Below are 23,869 nucleotides of genomic sequence, written 5' to 3' on the forward strand. Positions count from 1 at the left end.
GTTTCCTCATTTGTGAATGAGAGAGCCGCCGAGCGTTAAAATGTTGCTATCAGCCGTCAGTGGAAACGAGTACAGATCAATGAGATCAATGCATCTCCTCCACATGAGTCACGCACCTCTCTCTATTTGTCCTCAGGAGACTTCCAGTTACACATCTACATATTTCATACCAATATTTAATAGAAATATTCCCAACTCTGAAGGGTCTCATTCCAAAAATCTGTATCATTTTAGATTTTTTAAAATGTTATTTTTAATTAATTTCAGCACATTTCAAACAAATCCTTATCCTCTATTTACAGGCACCGACGTATGCAAATGTTGTCATATTATATAATTATTAGATTTTATGCTTTTATATGCAGAGATTTGACTACAGTATTTTTAAATTATTCTTAATTCATTCAAGTCCATACAGCTAGGACATAATTAATTATCATCATTTTCCATTTCTCTATAATTATATATGTGTTGAGATGTGATTCACAGTTTTCACATCTGACCTTTGCAGCTTGAATTTTAAAAATACTTCAGAATATTTTAATCAATAAGCCTTTTTTTTTCTCCACATAGGAGACCCTCTGACATGTCACTGGAGGAAAAGCAGACGTGTAATTAATAATGACTGTTTCTATTTTCTATTCAACTGCTCCAGTTTCGGGGTCCTGGTGGTGAACATGCTGGTTTGCTGTCACTCTGTCATGGCTTAGTGAGACATTTTAATAGGACAGAGCCTCCGTTTGTGTCATTAGTGACGCCTGTACTCTTTATATCATGACATTTATATAAAAAAAAAACATTTTTGATATTTCTCTTCTAATAAGCACTGAAAATCATTTGAGTCAAAGAAATAAGCTGAAATTTTTACCTTATTTTGAAATATTTCACCACTATCACTGCAGATTGAGATAATTCTGTAATGATAATTAAAACAAAGATGATTATATTTCTTATTCTGGCATCTTTGTATTATAATAACAATACTTAGAATAAGCCTTAAATGGTATTGAATGGTTAATTTGACTTTCTTTTAAAGCTGAAGTAGGCCCTTTAGTGGGGACTGAGATGTATTAATTTGCAATATCTGAACTTTAATAATCATAAATCCTGTGACATCAGTATATGACTAGTTCATATTTAGTAATTTTATAGTTTCATTCATAATTTTGAGATGATTTAAGGTCCTAAAGGAGAGAGGCAGATTGACTGGGTCCAGCTTTTTGGACAAACGTTTTACATTTGGGTTTGTTTTTTTTTTTAAATTTTGGATTGAAACTCTTCGACTATTACGGAGCCCCTAAAGGGTCATGGAGGGAATTTTTTTTTTTGCGAGATCTCGCAAAAAAAGTGCGCTGTCCGCTGTCTCAGTGCTGAAATGTGACAGCGTGTCACTGCCCGTGAGAGAGAGAGAGTGTGTAGAGAGTTTTGCCACCAGCTTTCGTGTGTCATTTTGTGGAGCAGTAAGGCTATATCTCTGCTGCTCTATAAAACCCTGCGCACGCACACTTGCAAGCAAACTTCCCTTGATAAATCACAGAGTTCCTACAAGTGTGCGCAGCTGAATCTGCTTCACGTTCCGCCCTGTACACGCCCTGTTTTAACCGTAGATGGTCAATGCAAACCACCACATGAATGCGGTCTGCATGTCAATGAGCCTGACGTGCCCTACAGACAGGGTAGACCTTCAGCTGCATCAGTGTCTTTCATAGAGAGCACAGGTCTTTAAACAAGTGCAAAAAGTTCAACTTCCCAAAGATGTTGGAAAGCCTCCCAAACAGTTAGCTCATTCAGTTAATGCTTCTACAGTACTTTGCCAAAATGTGAACAGATAGGCAAAACATTAGGGAAGTTTGATACCTTACAAAGTAAGGTTATGTCTTCCCTGACCAGATTCTGAAGCAGCGATAAGGCAAGACAAGGCAAGGCAATTTTATTTGTATAGCCCATTTTTACACAGTTTACAACAGTTTGTCTCAAAGGGCTTTACATGGCATCGTAACAACATCCTCTGTCCTTAGACCCTCACATCGACTGAGGAAAAACTCCATGGAAAACCCTTTTAACAGGGAAAAATTGGAGAAACCTCAGGGTGAGCAACAGAGGAGGGATCCCTCACCCAGGACGGACAGATAATAATCAAGGAGCAGCGGGCCGCAGCCACGTTAAAGGGATAGTTCACCCAAAATTCAAATTTCACTCATTTTCTACTCACTCTCATGTCGACTAAGGGTTGGGAGAAGTTTCAGAGTCCTCCGTACCTTTTTGGAGTTACAGGGGGGCTCAGCACTGCATGTCCATATGACGGTCGCAAACGGGGCTCACTTTTCTTCGTCCAAAAAGACACACCAAAAAACATCCAAATACCTCTGTACTGCTCGTCTGTAATGTCCCTCTTGTATTGAAACCCCAGCATGAGAAATTGTTCGGAAAAAGGCAGAGCAGTGAACTGAATGAAAGAAACTCGATTTTTTTTGCCTTGAGAATCGTCGGCTGGTATCGGCAGCCTTTACGAGTGCCCAATACTTTCAAATAAGGCCGGTATCGGCCCGATATCTGTACTTGTCCATCCCTACAAAAAATAAATACGGCTTCAACTTTGAAAAACCCTGATAAAGTTTAGATGCAGAATGTCCTTTGGTTTATGCAGCAGCCTTGAGCCACATTCACACCACCTTGTTTACAGGGATTTACTTTATCCGTGGAGTGTTTACTCATTCACTTCAGTTCATAAAGCCACATAAGAAAGGAATGTCAGGCTGAGGGCACTACATCGTCCCCACACGGCGGCAAAGTGTGTTTAATAATGATGAGATTTTAGCAGAGGGGTGAACAGAGGTAATCAGCCGGTGAGAAAGTGGAAATTCTTCCTCACAAGGACACACAAGTAGCAGAGCTATAGAGCAGCAGTAGCTGGGGACGAGGGCCCACTTAGAAAACAGTGTGGTGAAGTGAAGAATTCAGTGGACATCTTTGAGCGCTGGAGGTCAGAGCCAAAACACGGCTCAGTTCGTTACGCCGACGAGAGCAAGAACTGCATCGTTTGATAAACAGCAGCAACATTTAACAACAGGTTGAGGTCAGTGGAGAGATATGGGAAGTATATGACCTATAGCCTATCATTCAGCTGTTTTCTCATGAGATTTTATTATCAATATGTTCCTTGAAGTGCAACATTTTCTTTCCTCCCTCTGACTCTGAACTTTAATCCTCAGTGCGAGGCAGCTCTGATGGTTTTTCATATTCTGCGACACTGCCATATGTTTCACAATCAAATGTCTGCACTGCTTCACACGGCCATTCAGATTTCATGAGACACTGAGAAAGAATCAGGGGGAAAAAAATGTTGAACATACCGAGACAGAGACTAAATCAAAAGAAAGATTGGTAGTGATTGTGCGATGGAAATGCAAAGGTAGAGAGACGGAAAAAGAGAAAATGGATAAATCAGCAGCCTTTCAGTCTGAGATGCTCGTCACAAAACAGGCAGACGGAAGAAAAATACATGTGATCTCATGTCTGTTCTGATGTTCTCAGTCACTTTGGGACTGTGCTGACTGATGAATCTCAGGTCTTCCAGATCCAGATCTCAATTATGTATTTGAGGGGGGTCTAAGGAGTGTGGTTCTGATGGGTAAGGGTCACTGTTGTACTCTAATGTGAGACCCTCATGTATATGTCTGCTTGAGGCTCATCACCATGTGGAAATCCTCTTTTAGTAGTTGTCTGGATTTTCCCTGAACAATGACGTCTTCGTTCTTTATTCCACCTGCGCAGGCCTGATCGACTCTAGTTGATGCTCCCACTGGGAAAACAGAGTCAGCTAACACACCTCAGGACCCACATGAGTCCCTGAACGCACCATAAATGTGGGCAACGACATGGACGCCTGGGACGAGACAGGATTTCATTTTCATCTTTGAGAGAAAAGCCCAGAATCAGATAGAAGAGTAAGAGAAAATACTGAGGAAATGAGTCCACAGGTGTTCACAGAGACATATTTGAAATGAATGCAGAGACTCACAGTGAAAAAGAGGCTGCAAAGGAAAATCAAATTGATGGAAAACGGAGATGAAAGGTGGAGCAGACGAACACAAACAGTGTCGTTCACCACAGTGTGGATGAATCACAGATCCAAGGTCGACAGAAACATGTCCTCACCACCGAAAAAATATTAAGAACAGATCTCCACAGATGTCACCGTTAATGCTCAAAGTGAAAGGTTAAAAATAATGAAAGAGTTTTACAGTATTACCACAGAATGACACAGCTGAAAAAGAAAAGGAAAGTCAATGTTATCAAAGACAAAGAAGGGGAGGAGGAGGAAGGACAGAGGGAAGGAAGAGTAGAATGAAAGAGTGAGGACAGCTGATAGAGAAAAGTAAAGAAAGAAAGGACTTTTCACAAACACTAATGAATAAAGATATTAAAATGCAGCTAAAGGAGAACAAATGATTGACAGAAGCCAAATTGGAGAAAATGACAAGAGGTCCAATGTGAAAAAAAAAACAGAGAAAGAAGAAGATGAGAGTGGTGTGATGGAGGAGGGATGAGATAAAAAGAGGGTGACACATGAAGATCAAACCAACCACAAGCCGCCTGGTTATTGAACAGAGAGGAAAGCTGCTCACAGCGAGCGGCCGGGGAACTTTGAGTTTTAAAAGAGCAGCGGACGGCCCTTTAGCCACCACTCACTCCTGGGAGACTTTTATTTTGAAACACGATCACAGAGGTTTCAGATAGGTAACTGCTGAGGGACTTTTAATTTGAGACGAGATCACAGCGCTCTCTGTCACAGCGGTGCTGATGGATTAATCCCTGCTTCGTCTGCTGAACAATCTCCCAACAGGTTTCCTCTGACAATGAGCAACACCGCTAATCAATAGCCTACCAGAGCTGAACAGGAAGTGATGGAAGAAAAAAAAAACTACTGTTTTCTTTTTCCACATTTAGCAGGAAGTATTTGAAACATTTCAATGCTTTGGTATGAATATGATGTGAGAGGTGGCCCTGAGAGAAACTCCAGAAAACCTCATCTTCATCAGTTTGCTGCAAAACACAAGAATGTGTTTTATATAATTTTTTAACATGTGACAACGATTAATTTGAAATCTATTAATAACTTTGCATTTCATGATTGGTTCTATATATTTAAAGTGCTTTTAAAATGTGTTGAAATAGTTCTTCACAGGCTACAAGCTGTTTTTGTTTGTTTTTTAAGCTATTTTGCCAGCAGGTGGCGCCTGTCAGTGTATGATTTACAGCTGTAACAGGAGTATTTCTTCTTCTCTGCTACCTATGAGGATTCTTGTTGAGAAAAACGAGCAGCTTCCGGTATAGGCTTCAGTCATGTGGCAGTATGGGCAAATGCCACAACGTCCGCAACCGAGGCAGCTGTGTGAAGATGCAGCCTTGCTGATGTCACCGCAAAAAACAACAAAAAGTCGGTCATGGTCTTTTGGTTTACGGCCGGCCAAATCTGACACACTGAAGACACAATAACACTGATGTCATGAGTAAAGTGTAGCTCAACTGGTGGAGCAGTCCTCTCTGTTAACAAGAATTATATTCCAGTCTGGGATCGAATCCTTTTATCAGTGTGCAGTTTTGGTGAACAATGCATTTTCTTTTGTCATCATCATTATGAACACTGATATATGTTTGTGTAATGTGTGGCCTCTCTCTGTCAAAAATGCCAGGGCCTGTTTTTGGTGCCAGTCCACGACTGATCATGACCAATATGTTTCTACAGTTCTGATGTCTTTGATTGTATCTGTTTGATTTCTGTTTCACTGTCCGTACAGCTTAGAGTTGCACTTGCAGCTTTGATAGGACATTACAGAAATAGTTGGTGTGATAATGATTCGATCACTCATGCCTGTATTGTTTCCAGTCATGTGATTAAAGACTAACCTCACCCCTCCTGTAAATTTCAAATTTCAATCCTCACCTGATTGTATATGCACTCCTTTAATTCACTGGATCATCATTTACCACCATCTAGTGGACAGATAGCAGAAATACAACATATTTTGTGACGGCTCTTACACTGACTGAGGATTTGACATCTTCATAGAGGGATGATGAGCAGATTTTTCTCTCCAACTGTTTCCTCTGGAAAGTGTCTCTAAGTCAATCTGAAGTGAGTTCAGCAAATGAGAGTCCTACCAGAAAAATGTATAAATATCAAGATCAATCAATCGGATCACGGTAGTAACACTTTGCTGTGTCACATTATTTTGTAATAACGATTACTATTGCTGTTATTAGGATCAATTACAATAAACTGCCTAATAACATAAATACATCTATAACTGTTCAGTCAAGGATCAGTCGAGGTTCTTGACTTTGACTGTTCATGTATAATAAAAAAGTTAACACTTTACGGTAACACTTTATTTGAAGGTCTCATCATAGGAGTGACATGGCACTTTCATAAGAGTGACATGTCACAGTCATGAACATGTCATAAACATTATGTCAATGTCATAACTTTGTTATTAAGTGTCATTCAGTTAACCCTAACCCTACAAACCCGGGTGTTATGACATTGACATAATGTTTATGACATGTTCATGACTGTGACATGCCACTCTTATGACAGTGTCATGTCACTCCTATGATGAGACCTTCAAGTAAAGTGTTACCGAACTCTGGATCCAGCCTGTCTGATATCTGTTTCACTGTCTGGGCAGCTCTTAGTGACATTTGCAGCCTCAATCAGATATTACAGTTGATAAAGACATATCAACAATGAGTCTGTGGAGTGATTCATTTAATTGAAATGAAGTGTAGGCCTATTTGTTCTGTGATGATCATCAGACACCAAGAACTCAAAACTGATGTTAAAATGCTTTCATAAAATTACAGTTAAAGTTTCTGAGACAAACTGCAAGTTTGATCCAAATTACTGATGCTGAGCTGATCTTTAGCTTGTTGGATTATCACTTACCACCATCTAGTGGACAGAGGGAAGAATTGCACCATCTGATGTGTGATTTATCTAATACACACATACACAGACTAGTTAGACTGGTTTTGACGTCACTCTGATGTACTTACGCTTGGACTCTGACGTTATGAGGGTGTGATTCATTCTCAGATCAAACAGGGTGAAACACTCAGGACTGACGAGGAAGAACGAGCTGCTTCTTTTCTCCAAATGTTTCCTCTACTCATGAAGGTGGAAAGTGTTTGTAAATTGACCTGAAGTAACTTCAGCAGCCTGGAAAATCTGTGAGTGTCTGATGACCAGTGTCACTTTGATCTCATTGTGTGGTTGTCATGTGTTGTCTCGGAAAGGTTTAGAAAGGTTTCTGCTGAGTGGCTGGTTCAATTAATCTTTCTAATGTTTGCAAGTGTGAATTTCATGAGCAATTTCTATGACAGTTAATGTCAGTGAATTTGAGTGTGATGTGAATCTATTACTGAAGCTGCAGTAAAGTTAACTGACTGACTTCTACATAGTTTGTTCATTTTGTTTATTGCTCTCACTAGAGTTGACACCAAATGTGTTTGCTATGTTTGTTTTGTCTCTAAATGTGATCACTATTAATTTTAACTTCACTAAATCATGACATTATTTCAATATTCATTATTTCATTATAGGCGGGTGCATATATGAAAAAAAAACACCTAACCCTAAAAAAATTCTAACAAAAGGTTTCTCAGCTGTTTTTATAGTATTAGATGTCCTTAATAACATACTAAAAGTTTACCAAAGTTTGACCACTAGAAAGGTGTCATTTTCAAGATGGCGTCCAAGATGGATAGGAAGCCCGGGGAGACACCAGAGGTGAATAGGGTAAAACATTTTAACTAACAGATATCACCATGAAACTTCCCAAGTTTATCACTTACATTAAGACAAATATTTTTTGTATTACAAGTTTTGTCAAATTGTATGTTTAAATATGTAAATGAGGCAATATCTCATTAAATATGCACTAATTTGCATACATTTCCAGAACCGAAATCTGAACAATGGATAAAAAATTCTTGTTTTATTTTGTTGACATACTAGAGTCAGAGGTTTTTACAGAGGGGATTTTGGATATCTCTTTTTATCACTCTGTAAATGAGAAAATACTGTCACCAGCCCTAAAAATTCAAATATCGCCATGTTTTTAGGAGTAAAATGTTGTATAAATCAGGCTGTGAATGATATATCAACAAACCCCTCTGTAAAAACCTTCAGAATATAGAAAGGGATCAAAGTGGAAGGTTTGGTGTCTGTAAGTGCTGCTGAAGTGGAGATTTTGGGCTCAGAGTCTGAGGAAAAACTCATTTTGAGAAAACATGTACATTTAAAATTCCATGTAAATCGTACTTTTATGATTGGTTGCGGATACGGAGGGATTTTTGAGCCAACATAATTGTTCAGGAGAGAGAGAGCTTTACAATGATACCTGACATGACATGGATCAGACAACAGGCACGGCACAGTATGTCACAATAGCATGTTCACTTGTGGTGAATTTAGGAGAAATCTACAGACAAAAGAGACAAAATGAAGTAAAAAAACCACCTTAATGTGGATTTTCTACCATTTCTTTTGACTTTTCTGAAAAAAGACATGTTAAGAAAGAAAAATAGCCCAAAATCTCAAAATTATCAGTGCATGAAAAAACAGGGTTTTTGCCACTAGTTTTTGCCTTTATCCTAACTCTTTCATTATTTGACCTAGCCAAGTAATATTGGTGTCTAACCCCATGTTTTCTGGGTCTGTGAATCCATTGGACTTGTCTAAACAGTACCTTACTTACAGTACCACACAATTCTAATGAATTTATTCTTATTGGAATGGGTGGTTGACACGTAAGGTAGAAATAGGGCCTAGTTAGATGCTTTCTAAAAAAAAAAAAAAAGAGACATTAATTCTATGATGGAAATTGTGCTCTGTAGTGGTATTAGTATTTTCTTGTAACATTTTGCATGCACTGATAATTTTGAGATTTTGGGCTATTTTTCTTTCTTAACATGTCTTTTTTCAGAAAAGTCAAAAGAATTTTGTCTCTTTTGTCTGTAGATTTCTCCTAAATTCACCAAGTGAACATGCTATTGTGACATACTGTGCCGTGCCTGTTGTCTGACCCATGTCATGTCAGGTATCATTGTAAAGCTCTCTCTCTCCTGAACAATTATGTTGGCTCAAAAATTCCTCCGTATCCGCAACCAGTTCATTTGGGTTCTTATAATAAAATAACACTCTTTGAGTTAACATTGACTTGTTGGCAGCAGCTTAACTTTACTGAGAACGTCAGGTGAAGTGGCACAGGCATCAGCAATCGAACAACAGGTCTGTCAAATGATACCACAGTATAATATAAGTTTGAGTCATTAAAGTGTCCAGGCTCCCTCTGATCCGCAGGACTGTCAGATACTTAATGTTTAACACTTTCGTGAAATTGACCGTGTGAAAACCTTTATTGTTCTTTAGTTCGTTAGATTTTCTTTAACTCTCCACTTTCCTCGACAGACTCACCTTCATGTATCAGATTACAGAACCCTGCTCACCTGGACACGCCCACAGTAACGACTCACCTAACACGGAGACAGAAGTGGAGGCAGAGGGAGCAGCAGAGAAACTGAGCGGTAACAACTGTAACTTTCTTTTGGGTTAAAGCTTGTTGTGGATGTGTGGAAGTTCAGAAAAACAAAGAACCTCTTCTCAAAGTATTTTGATACCAGCTGTCATCAGTTTATAGCTTACTCACGATTTAGTTGAGTTTGATTGTTATCAGTTGATGCGTCACAAAGGAAGTTGGTGACAGTAATTTCGTTTCAGACAAACTCTCAAATTCCCGGTTCTGTAACTAAAACCGAAATTGGTGTCTTGTCCACACTCACTACAACTGTCAGAGACTTTCCTGACTTTTCTGAAGCAGAGCTCTGCACATGTAGAGACACACACTTGCTACCTGCACTATGGGGAAAAAACAGTGGGCCAAATATTTCCTGTTCAACGAGTTGTTGACCGCCTTAAAACACATCAGGCTGTAAAGTCTTACTGCAACAACAGAGGGCGCTTATTTTAGCCAAGAGGTAAATGTGCCTGATTAAAGTCGACAGAGGTCCAGTGACGTGGGACTGCTGGTTATACAACTACTTTGTACTTTGTATCAGGTGATGAAAAATGTTCCTGTCATGGTTGTACTCAGTCACAGGAAAAAGAACAGAACAAGGTCTGCAAACTACTGTAGAAGTAGCTCCAAAGCTGATTTAACACCACATGTCACTGTGTTTTTATTTGAATACCATTGTATTTTGTATGATTCGTCAGTGACCACGGGGTCATGGAGGTGTGTCTCCTTTGTTTTTCTAAACTGTTTGAACTACTCGGTTAAAGGACAGTTTGAGTGACTGAAGAGGAGGAGGCTGGGAGGATGAGTTTTACTGAGAAACTACTTGTATTATTCAAATGCACAGATAACTCTTCTTTTTCTGTCTGGCACACTGTATCTCAGGGTATAGCAAAAAATGTGTAAGTATGATCTGACATCATCTTTCTGTTTCTTTTTTACAGTGGAAAAGCCCTGACCTCGAAGGAACAAATACTGACCAAACTGGTGATGTTAAACTTTTAAAAATATTTTATGTAACTTGAAATGGTTTATTTATAGAATGGCTTCATATTTGTAATTACAAAATTACTAACTACAAAAAAAGCCACTTGAGGGGAATCTTAAGTCATTTTCAACTCATGGTGGTGTGCAAAAAAAAAAACCTGATGTCCTCCATGGGTATGGGTTTAACACTTTATTAACTTACGACTCTTTAAAAAAGACCTACAAAAGGCCAGGTCCCAAAGACTTAAAAATTAGCTTGTACAAAAAAGGGCCAACATTACTAAATTTGACACAAAAACCCATTCAAACATCACACACCCAGGCATGGTTGAAAAACTATGTGGCTACCCCTGATCCTTATTCCCCTCTGGCTGATCAGCTGTCCATTATCTCTGTGACTGTGTGTGACTGATTACCACCTATGCCCATAGCAACCACAGCGCCTCACCGATAACACACCCACACTCATTCACACACCCAGACATACACAAATCCAAATTGACTACAACATATGGCATTTAAGGTTTTTCAATGTGTTATAGAAAATATTTTTGGAATAGATCAGAGCTCAGTGTATTTGTGACATATTACTGACACTGATCAGAACTAATGTGAGTCCTCTTGTAATGAAGTCTGTTGTTGTTTTTGTGTGAAGGTGGGGGCTCTGCTATGAATCAGAGTGAGGACAGAAAACCCACTCTGTGGGGGGAACATGAGAGCCAGACCAAAGCTCAGAGGTGAGATGAGGATCTAACTGTCCATGACTCTTCTCTATTACCCCTTTCCCGCTGGCCAAAAAAACAGTTTAAACCCCAGGAAGAATAGCTGTGGCTTTGCCACAGCTAATGGGGATCTGAATAATAAACTAAACTAAACTAACAATCGGCTTTTGGTGTCAATGGGAAAGACGCACAGACCCGCGTCAAACAATTTGGCAAGTGACGCGGGTTAAAATCGCCTTCAATCGGCTCGGCTGCGATCGGCTTGCAGGGGGAAAGCCAGACCCGGGTCAACCCGCTAATTTACATAATGACGCTGAGCGTTACGTGACACCACGTCATCGCGCCTGTCGCGTCTCATATCACGTACCAAAACAAAGCTCTGCTCTCATCTGAGACTGGGATCAAAAGATCAAAGAATACTGACCAAAAACGATTGGGAAAAAAAGAAGCAACAGTCTGTTAACTGACGTGTTGTGCCGCGGATGAACCGTCATACGGCCGCGGCAGACTCGCTGTCCTCCGCTGGTGCTCCGCAGGTCAGCCAGACACCTCGTCTGCCTCGGCGGACGGACCTCACACTCAGCTTGAAGAGTGACCGGTCTAATGATAAACCTATTAACTTTAAAGAAGGACAACTTGCTGATGGGAAGTAAGAATTTAAAATTGAACCTTGTTATTATCAGTATCTCCTGAACCCGAGGACAAAGAAAACTCACATCATTTCTCATGTGTTTGTTTGTATCAGGACACAGCAGCTGAGAGCAGGCTCCCCTGAACCCAGCTGTGTGTCCATGAAGAGTGACCGGTCTACTGATAAACCTATTAACTTTAAAGAAGAACAACTTGCTGATGAAAGGTTAGAACTGAAAACTTCAAGGTAAAGTTGGTAAATCGACAAAATTCTGGTACTTGGCTGGAAATTTCAAACCAATACAACATTCAGGTCCCTCCCACAACCTCTGCCAAGCCCCCACCCCACACACACAAAACAAATGCAAAACAAAGGGGCCGTCCCATTCATCCACACTTGGCTCAGTGCGCTTGGTTACGCACACACTTTGGTGACGTTTTGCCAGCGGAACGTATATTTACATATAGTGTGCAAGCATGGATTAAGTGGCCAAGCGTGTGGGGGGAGATTTAAAAGCAATCGGGACACACTTGACAAGTGCAGCCTGTGCCATTGCGCACAGTAGCACAACTACGACACTTGTACGATGATTGTAGCTCAGGTCCAGCTCTCTGAGATGGGAGGGGTTGGAGCTCAGAGCTGAGGCCAAAGAAGAACAGCCTTCCTCTGATGCTGAATGAAATGGCGTTGGTATAATCGGAAAAACAACCTTCTGACTGGCAAAATTCATCAGACTACTCCCTCATGTCAGAAAACAACTTGTCAACTCGGTCATAATGTTGGTAGTTGCCGTCTTGACTTGATATCAACGTCAGTATTTTACCCCGTATGTTAGACATAAACCATAGAAATATGAACATAAAAAGGTCTGAAGAATGACTTGCAAACTGGGAACAGGGAACTTCCGTCAACATGTGAATGCAGCACAACATGCATACATTTGTAAACAGAGAACTCAATGGCAGTAGTGTAGGACTTATTCAGTTTCAGAAGAAGACATTTTGCTGGCTATTTGTAATGAATGTTCCAAGCAAGTTCCACAAGGAGGAAAAAATAGTTCGAGATCCTACTTCCTATTATGATTATTATGATTATTATTATTGTTATTATTATTATTATTATTATTATTATTATTACTTCAAACCTGACAAGTCACCTGAAACATAAACGTCGCTTCAATGGAGTTTTTAAAGCATGGCGTTAGCAACATAAAGCTAACCGTAAGAAGCCATAAACACACACACACACACACGCACACACACACACACACACACACACACACACACACACACACACGCACACACACACACACACACACACACACACACACTCTCTCTCTCTCTCTTGTCTTGAGCTTCCTTGAGATAAAAAATACGACTGAACCTCATTTAGGCTACTTTAGTGAAAAGTTATTCATTTGAATGGAACCAGCCAAGCAAAAATCCTTTAATCTTTTTTTTCTTTTACCTGTGAGATGCACTTTTTCCACTTTGCATTTATTTTAAATCCTGAAATTGTTTTATTTTATATATTTTAGCAAATATTTGAAAGTCTTGCCAAGAGAGTATCTTTAAAGTCAAAATTGATTTTGGTTTTGTTTTGATGTATGATCTTAGGTCCTCACTAGTCCTTCTTATCTCTGGGTATGTTATGTCAGCTAAGATGAGGTCAGGCCTGCTTTTTATTCAGATAACTACAACTTCTCATTTATCACTTGTTTGTATCAGGACGAAGCACAGACCAGACTCTCCTGAACCCAGCTGTGTCTCCATGAAGAGTGACCGGTCTAATGATAAACCTATTAACTTTAAAGAAGGACAACTTGCTGATGGAAAGTAAGAATTTAAAATTGAACCTTGTTATTATCAGTATCTCCTGAACCCGAGGACAAAGAAAACTCACATCATTTCTCATGTGTTTGTTTGTATCAGAACACAGCAGCAGGGAGCAGGCTCCCCTGAACCCAGCTGTGTGTCCATGAAGAGTGACCGGTCTACTGATAAACCTATTAACTTTAAAGAAGGACAACTTGCTGATGAAAGGTTAGAACTGAAAACTTCAAGCTACAGTTGGTAAATCGACAAAATTCTGGTACTTGGCTGGAAATTTCAAACCAATACAACATTCAGGTCCCTCCCACAACCTCTGCCAAGCCCCCACCCCACACACACAAAACAAATGCAAAACAAAGGGGCCGTCCCATTCATCCACACTTGGCTCAGTGCGCTTGGTTACGCACACACTTTGGTGACGTTTTGCCGGCGGAACGTATATTTACATATAGTGTGCAAGCATGGATTAAGTGGCCAAGCGTGTGGGGGGAGATTTAAAAGCAATCGGGACACACTTGACAAGTGCAGCCTGTGCCATTGCGCACAGTAGCACAACTACGACACTTGTACGATGATTGTAGCTCAGGTCCAGCTCTCTGAGATGGGAGGGGTTGGAGCTCAGAGCTGAGGCCAAAGAAGAACAGCCTTCCTCTGATGCTGAATGAAATGGCGTTGGTATAATCGGAAAAACAACCTTCTGACTGGCAAAATTCATCAGACTACTCCCTCATGTCAGAAAACAACTTGTCAACTCGGTCATAATGTTGGCAGTTGCCGTCTTGACTTGATATCAACGTCAGCATTTTACCCCGTATGTTAGACATAAACCATAGAAATATGAACATAAAAAGGTCTGAAGAACGACTTGCAAACTGGGAACAGGGAACTTCCGTCAACATGTGAATGCAGCACAACATGCATACATTTGTAAACAGAGAACTCAATGGCAGTAGTGTAGGACTTATTCAGTTTCAGAAGAAGACATTTTGCTGGCTATTTGTAATGAATGTTCCAAGCAAGTTCCACAAGGAGGAAAAAATAGTTCGAGATCCTACTTCCTATTATTATTATTATGATTATTATTATTATTATTATTGTTATTATTATTATTATTATTATTACTTCAAACCTGACAAGTCACCTGAAACATAAACGTCGCTTCAATGGAGTTTTTAAAGCATGGCGTTAGCAACATAAAAACTAACCGTAAGAAGCCATAAACACACACACACACACACACACGCACACACACACAGACACACACACACACACACACACACACACACACACACACACACACACACACACACACACACACACACACACACACACACACACTCTCTCTCTCTCTCTCTCTCTTGTCTTGAGCTTCCTTGAGATAAAAAATACGACTGAACCTCATTTAGGCTACTTTAGTGAAAAGTTATTCATTTGAATGGAACCAGCCAAGCAAAAATCCTTTAATCTTTTTTTTCTTTTACCTGTGAGATGCACTTTTTCCACTTTGCATTTATTTTAAATCCTGAAATTGTTTTATTTTATATATTTTAGCAAATATTTGAAAGTCTTGCCAAGAGAGTATCTTTAAAGTCAAAATTGATTTTGGTTTTGTTTTGATGTATGATCTTAGGTCCTCACTAGTCCTTCTTATCTCTGGGTATGTTATGTCAGCTAAGATGAGGTCAGGCCTGCTTTTTATTCAGATAACTACAACTTCTCATTTATCACTTGTTTGTATCAGGACGAAGCACAGACCAGACTCTCCTGAACCCAGCTGTGTCTCCATGAAGAGTGACCGGTCTAATGATAAACCTATTAACTTTAAAGAAGGACAACTTGCTGATGGAAAGTAAGAATTTAAAATTGAACCTTGTTATTATCAGTATCTCCTGAACCCGAGGACAAAGAAAACTCACATCATTTCTCATGTGTTTGTTTGTATCAGAACACAGCAGCAGGGAGCAGGCTCCCCTGAACCCAGCTGTGTGTCCATGAAGAGTGACCGGTCTACTGATAAACCTATTAACTTTAAAGAAGGACAACTTGCTGATGAAAGGTTAGAACTGAAAACTTCAAGCTACAGTTGGTAAATCGACAAAATTCTGGTACTTGGCTGGAAATTTCAAACCAATACAACATTCAGGTCCCTCCCACAACCTCTGCCAAGCCCCCACCCCACACACACAAAACAAATGCAAAACAAAGGGGCCGTCCCATTCATCCACACTTGGCTCAGTGCGCTTGGTTACGCACACACTTTGGTGACGTTTTGCCGGCGGAACGTATATTTACATATAGTGTGCAAGCATGGATTAAGTGGCCAAGCGTGTGGGGGGAGATTTAAAAGCAATCGGGACACACTTGACAAGTGCAGCCTGTGCCATTGCGCACAGTAGCACAACTACGACACTTGTACAATGATTGTAGCTCAGGTCCAGCTCTCTGAGATGGGAGGGGTTGGAGCTCAGAGCTGAGGCCAAAGAAGAACAGCCTTCCTCTGTGACCAGACAACCTGACAGACTACACACACACACACACACACACAGCACAGCAACAGTTGTAATAACCAGTGCTGCTGGATCACAGTCTCATCTACTCCTAAAGTGTCTCTATGCGCAAGATTCAGATCATAAACATGTAAGCCCAACTCTGTAAGTAAATAAAACAAACAAGAAAAACGAAAAAATAAAAACATCAACAGAGCATGATGAATATAAAATATGACATTAAAAAGTCATAATTATGAGATAGAAAGTTAATTTCATTTTATTGAGATTAATTCAATCGCATTTCCTAAACGGGTTTGTGGCTGCCGGTGACGGTGGACTTCACTGTGGTGCATTGTGGGATTTATACTTGGCCAAATACTGCTCGGATGCGGTCTTACCATAAGTGTGGGTAAAGTGCAAATCAAGCGCGCTGCACTTTCGGTCGTTGGAGAAACGGGACACACTTGCGCACTGACACTAAGCCCATGAACGCGCACGCCAAGTGCCCAAGTGTGTAAGTGTGATCGAGTGTGCATATTGGGACAGGCCCAAAGTTGAATCGCTTCACAAAATGGCCGCTGCACTCTGACCTTTCGATTGACAGCTCACTCGAGCAATCATAAGCTTCCTTTCCCAGGCTGCCGCCTGCAATAACGAATGAGTGGCTGTGTTTCACGAAGAACATGCCCTCCGGCAGCGCTGAATGACTTCAGCCAATAGGAACCGATCCGGATGGCAACTGATGCATTGAATAGCCAATGAAATTCAGAAAAAAACAATATGCTGCTTCATGGGCTGTAGGAAAAGGCAGTACTGCCATCTTCATGCGTAACAATGCAAATGCTGCACTTAGACGCATGAATTATCCCTTAATGGCAACTTTAGGAAAACGCCTAGACATACACTTAGAAAAACATGTGTAAAATACTAATTTTCTGCAGGATTGTTATCAAATTTGAACCGGGGCCAGTAAGGCTTCATGCTGTGGTCCCATTGTGTTTTCCAGCTAAAATTCCCAGCTACACTCATCTGCAGGCATCTGATTGCAAAAAAAAAATTCAGGCGAGAATAAAAACATTCTACTTCAGTGTGTTCCAACTTAGATTACTCAATGGTAGTAGCACTTACAGTGATTCTTTCGGTTTGGGGGAAAACTTCAGAGTGTTACCTTTCAAAAGAGACCAAGCCCATCCATATTCTCCAAACAGTTCAAGAACAGCATTCAATTTACTTTGGGTACGCCTTGGATAGGCGAATATTACAGAATTTATAGGATCCTGCTTAGTTTCATTTTATTTTGTTAAGCGCCGCCCGTCGCTATGATGACCAGCTACTCTAAAGGCGGTACTATCCTGTAATGGAAACGCTCTCTAAAATAGTACCTGGTACCAGAGCCGAGTCGAGCCGGTACCATGTAGTGGAAACGCGGCTTAAATGTAACAACAACAGTACAGCCTTCTTTTTACTTCGCTGTGGAGGTAGTTGTCAACGGTGGCATCTGCAATTTTATATTTTTCAGCTGCTCCAAGCAGCGGGGTGGGGGCTGCTACTCCACAAGCCATTTCCCAACCCCTGCTGTCCAACAACAAGGTCTGCCATGATGTAACATTTAACAGTTATTCATTCAACACTCATTTATTATCAAAAACAAAAATACTAGAGAAATACTGGGTACATCAGTTTAAAACCCAGATAGCACACATGTATGAAGATGTAGTGCCATGAGTCGCATGGTTGCCAATACATCACTGAGATGTTGACATTCAATCGAAAACAACCACCAGACAACGTTTAAATGATCAATAAAAGCAGGAGCGCCCAGGGCCAGGCATTCCTTATAATTATAATAAGTTAAAATAAAGGTTTAAAAAAAAAAGGAAAAAAAATCAGCTCACTGTGGCTGTATTGGAAACGGCATACTATACTGTTAGTACATAGCCTACTGGCTGTAGTAGCCTAATGTTGTACGCAGTATGCAAATGTAACTGAGGGTTCGGGTGCACTCACTCACCCATAAAGGACGTGCAAACCCGACTGAGACCAGGGTTCGAACCCCACCTGGGGCAGATAACATCGGCTACAGTGGTGCCATGACCAGGATGCCCTGGGTGGAGTGAGTTCAGCGGGGGTGAGTGTAACGGAGTGTCCAGGTGCACTCATGTCACTTATAGGTGACATAAAGGACGTGCAAACCCAACCGCCAAGTGGTCATTGATCTCTTGGCACAACAGTTTGCATCGTCGCCTGCCGTGCGGGAGACCAGGGTTTGAACCCCATCTGGGGCAGTCGTATCGAAAAACACAACGCAGAGGGCCAGATAACATCGGCTACACAACAAAAGCACAATCTGCAGTGTGCGAAAAAAAATCCCAGATCTTGTACTGATTTGCCTCGTTAAAAAACGTAAAATGCATCCCTTTGATGTTTTCTCCACAGTGTTAAGCAGAAGATCTCAGAAGTCCACAGTGATCAGTCTGAACATCAGCATCAGCCAGACCTGAACTCCATATTAATGGTCTGTACATACAATCACACGTACACTTACTGTAATTCAACTCTTACTCTTAAATTACATTTATTTATTTGTCTGTTTATTTTTGACAGGGACAGTGCACAGTTCTCAGTTGTATCAGAGTTAGCTCAAGCTAAATTTCATCTGAAGTCCCTGGGCGGGAAGGAGAGAACATATCTACTAAGACAAAAACACAGAACAGCGTCTTCAATGACAAAAATAACAAGATTTCACAACATATAACAAATTGCAACTATAGCAATGCAGTTTCACACTATTTAAGTTTTTTTAACAGATAGAACACAAAGAGTCAAAGTGAATGGCATTTTATCTGAGTTCTTCTCTTGGCTCACCACAGGGATGTGTTCTCTCCACAGGCACATTTTATTATGAATTTGTTGCACAATAATGAATCCAGCCATGGTCCAGTCTTGCAGGATTTTATCAGTTGGTGTGATCTTTCTTTCTTGGAACTTAACACATCTAAAACGAAGGACATGATTATTGGTTTTAGGACACAGACTCCAAACAGTGATCCCACAGTCATTAAAGGAATAGTTCACCAAAAAATGAAATTCAGTCATTATTGATTCACAATACTCTACTCCAGAGTAGTTTTTTATTCCTCAAAGTGCATCTACCCGGGAGGCCGGTTCATAGTCCAATGAAAACTTTATATGAGAGACTGAGTTATAGCGCCTGACACAAAAACGTACATAAAACTACACAAAAACCATAATATTCCTCCACACTGCTCGTCCGCTGCAAGCCAAGTGTCCTGAAGGGATATAGTCCAGAGTTTACTCAAAACTACGTCATTTAGTAGGCTACATTTTTACAGCATAAAAAATCCTGTCCTGAATTTGACTGGGGCACGCTCTCGCGTTCACGGGCGTCAACATCAGAGCGCAATACTGTTTAAGCTGTAAAAATGTCCTAAATGATGTCGTTTTGAGTAAACTCTGGACTATTGACCCGTTGCAGACACAGGGGACAGAGCTTCTCTGTTGCCGCTCCCACCCTCTGGAATTCACTCCCTCAACCCATCAGAGACTGGACAGACCCCCACATCTTCAAATCACTCCTAAAAACCCACCTTTTTAAACTGGCTTTTAATCTGTAAATTATACATCTCTGACTCTCTACCCTATCTCATACCATATCTCTTTTTGACCTTCCACATTGTTTTTGTATCTTAATTGTGTTGTTCTTCTGCATTGTTTCAGTATTTTAATTGTGTTCTTAGTCTGCATTCTTTCTGTATTTTAAAGGAACAACGAGGAGTTTCTATTTGGTTATAAAAAAAGTCTCACGTTAATGTGGATGAATCTACGCCACCCACACTTGTTAATGGGCCCATTTTCGATATATCATTTTGTCTCTATTGTTATTTTGTTATTATTAGTCGAGCCGACCAGCGTTTCCTTACTTTCGGTTTCGTGGCGAGTCATGAGAATAACGCTGCCGAATCGCTGTTTATCGTCGGAACTACGACGGTATGTGATCGTCTTCGAACCTCTGACTTTAATTCTTGATGAATGAAAACATGAGTCTGTCTTGCGCCCGTCAAAGAATTTCACGGTGTGCACGGAGGCTCATAAATGTAGTGTGAAAACGCTTTGCTTTTCCAAAACTCCTCGTTGTCCCTTTAATTGTGTAGCCATTTCAATGTAAGCGTCTTTAAGCATCTGTAAAAGTGTGTTATAAATACAATTTATTATCAGTAATTTATTAAAATCATCACGTGACGCGAGAGGCAACACCATGACGGATGGCAGAAAGTGCTCAGTGAAAGCACTGTCCATAGACTGCATGAGTGCCGTCCAACAATGTGACTTAATCACTTAACTACAACCTCAGAATCAGGGCAGAATGTCACAAAAAACTATAATGCGCCCCATTGAATTAAATTGATGTCCACTGTTCTTTTGCTGTCCATCATGCCGTCCGTATCTTGCACAAATATTACAGGGTTTTTGTGCAGTTTTAATGGACGTTTAAGTGTTGGGCGCTATTACTCTCAAAGTTTTCAATCAAGTCATTAGGCTAATAACTGAATTTTTTTTTTTGGTGAACTATTCCTTTATGTTTTGACATGAGCGTTAGCTGTTGTTAGCTCAGCTACTTAGCTTCCGCTGTGTTTATAAACATAGCATATAAACAAATTTAATACAGTATCGATAACGTCTCTGTATGTCTTCACGCTGGTCCTGTTGCTCCGGTGCTAATCATCAGACACTGGCTCCGAACCAGAACCAGCACTGGAACCAGCTCGGTGGAAAAGGGGCCAGTGTAGCAAGCTAGGAAATGTTAATGTGTTGCCTGGCAACAGCCTTGTCTCCCTTCCAGTTGCAGAACTATTTGTGTTGGTGGAGCCAAATAAATGATTAAATAAACAAACAAATCACAATCTCTTGTAGCTTATTACTGTTAACTAATGAAATGTGCTCATAGCACTGTTGTATAAAAGCAATATCACACTCGAGGTTGTGCTGTTGTACTGTATATCAGCACTGGTGTGATTACCAGTGCTGTTATACAGTAGGCCTACAACAGCACGACCTCAAGTGTGATATTGCTTGATTAAACTCCAGTATTTGACTTGATGATTGATGGGCAGGCTACATGATGGGGTTTATTTTAGCCACTGAGCTGCAGCCGTGCCAGCAGCTCACAGCAGGCAGCTCTACTTTGTATGAATAGGCAAGGCTACGTTTTAACAGCTCAGTTGGTCGTTAACGCTTTTTCTCTCCCTCATCCTTATCAGAGTACCATACATAGCCCAAATGTTATAACACGTCCATGTTTTTGCCTTGTACTTTGACAGTACTTTGATGATGCAGAGAATGTTGTCATAAAAACTAATTTTATAGCTACATCTACTATATCTACATAGTGGGTATGAAGTCCGTTTTCTTATCTTCTGATCCATCTAAATACAGATAATATAGGTATTAAGTTGGGGTCAAAACAATCCGGATTCTACAGGTTCTGAGCTACATACTACAGTCATCTAACAGTGTTTGCCCTCTACTACTAACAATGTGATCAGGATCTGTCTAATTTTTGGGACTTTTTTCCACCACCACTGATTGGTCAGGAGTTAGGAGGATCCAGAGGTGGCTGAGTCTGGGCTTCTCTCTCTTTTTCAATCATGATAACCTCTTGTGTAACAACTACAGCACTGCCATGGAAGGGGAGGATCAGCTCATCAGTCTTTTCTCTCTGTCTTAAAACTCTAGTCCTGTTAGACATTTGCTGTCACTCAGCTTTCATCTCTTCCAGCTGCTGGAGGAGAACATTGTCACTTTTGTGAGGAACGAGCTGAAGAAAGTCCAGTGGGTCTTGAAACCTGATTACCCAGAGTACTTAGAGAATGAGAGGAAGGATGAGGGGATGGTGGGTGTCGAGGATGAAGAGCAGAGGAGGAGCAGCAGAGAGGCATTTCTGAAGATCACAGTGAATTTCCTGAGGAGAATGAAGCAGGAGGAGCTGGCTGACTGTCTCCAGAGCAGTAAGAGGATTTCTACATGATGGAGAAATAAGACATTTACTGACAAGATGGAGGTGTGGCAGGACAAAGGAGGGCCCGGGTGGGGTTTGAACCTTAGTCTCCCTGGTAAGGGTCATGTGCACTGACCATTCGACCAAAGGGATAACCCTTTGGCGAAGTAGCCAGGGCACATGATAAATTGGAGGCATAGTGACAGGACCTGTCAACTGTCACATCTCTCCCCCTCTTTTCACAAGCACGTCCTCGTGCTCCACACAGGCTGCCACCCATCAGGACTCCATGGACATTGTTGGCCATGGCCATTTGACCAAAGGGATATCCTTTTGGCAAGTGCGCATGACTCTTACCCGGGAGTCTAGGGTCCAGCCCGGGCCCTCCTTCATCCTGCCACATTCTGGCGTGGTTGGCAGGATCCATGTAGCACTAGTGGTGGGTCCATGGATTCCATGGATTCGTGATGGGTAGCAGCCTGCGTGGAGCAGGAGGACATGCTTGTGAAAAGAGGGGGAGAAATGTGACAGTTGATGGTCCTGTCACTATGCCTCCAATTGATCATGTGTCCTGGCTACTTGGCCACGGGGATATCCCTTTGGTTGAATGGCAAGCACACATGACTCCATTCCATCGGGCGCGGCGCGGTGCGGCGCGTCTCAGCAGTTTCCCAGCAGCGGCTCTCCGTGCCGCTGCACTATAAATCCATAGCAGTTCTTTACTTTACTTTATTTGTTTATTTGGGTGGGACAGTGCACATCAATGTACATATAAAAACATGTAAATGTGCCGGATTATAGCAGCAATGCTAATTTCCATCCATTCTATTTTTGCTGTGGCTGTTGTTAAATTGCGTCAAGCTCAACAGGGCAGATTGCACCAGACAGGAAGTCCGACACAGAATCAACAAAATAAACTTCCGCCGCCTTTCAAAATAATAACAATAATAATAATAATGGTTTACATTTATATAGCGCTTTTCACGATACCCAAAGCGCTTTACAGAAACCATTATCCATTCATACACACCGGTGGTGGTATGAATGGACCGACCACCACCATGATCATTCATACACATTCACACGGGGCAAGGTGGGTAAGGTGACTTGCCTAAGGACACAGCAACTGGGACAGAAATAAAATAATAATAAAACACAATGCGCTGGTCAAATAGTCAATCACAGCTCGTCATCAACATTACGTAATCCAGGGGCATGTAGTTCAACAACCATTGATCAGAGGGTCTCGGAGTGACGGCAAGATCTAGGGATCTCCCGTGAATGGCTGGCAAGGCAGCACTGTCTGACGCTGCGCTGCCACCACGTGCCCGGGGCAGAGGACGGAGTAAACCCGCGGTGCTGACGTTGCGCGACGCTGACGCTCTCAATGGAAACTAGGGGTTACCTGGGAGACTGTGGTTCAAACCCCGCCCGGGCCCTCCTTCCTCCTGCCACAGAGGGAAAAACTTTCATAGACTTGGGAATGTTTAAATCGTGTAACTGTATTCATTCATCTAATTTGTTGCTTGTTCTTCTAGAAAGTCATGCTGCAGTTTGTCAACGTAAACTCAAATCTAAGCTTAAGAAGAAGTTCCAGTGTGTGTTTGAGGGGAT

At 41.1% G+C, this 23,869-nt stretch overlaps 1 protein-coding gene and 1 pseudogene across 3 annotated transcripts in view; both read left to right on the plus strand.

The window, feature by feature from the left end:
• LOC146961222 (protein NLRC3-like) overlaps positions 1-23,869 on the plus strand; it is a 43,314-nt pseudogene that overhangs the window by 3,683 nt on the left and 15,762 nt on the right. The gene's annotated exons all lie outside the window — the stretch shown is intronic.
• Positions 22,102-23,869, plus strand: part of LOC146961223 (protein NLRC3-like) — a 141,747-nt gene continuing 139,979 nt past the window's right edge. The window contains exon 1 of one of the 2 annotated variants that reach the window (XM_085770299.1): positions 22,102-22,265. In XM_085770299.1, the coding sequence (XP_085626425.1) occupies positions 22,148-22,265 (118 nt within the window). In that variant the 5' untranslated portion in view covers positions 22,102-22,147. The remainder of the gene's footprint in view (positions 22,266-23,869) is intronic. The other variant, XM_085770300.1, reaches the window with a different exon arrangement.

The sequence above is a fragment of the Trachurus japonicus genome, chromosome 24 (genome assembly GCF_045865225.1).
Source record: "Trachurus japonicus isolate A0001 chromosome 24, Traja_1.0".
Lineage (NCBI taxonomy): Eukaryota > Metazoa > Chordata > Actinopteri > Carangiformes > Carangidae > Trachurus > Trachurus japonicus.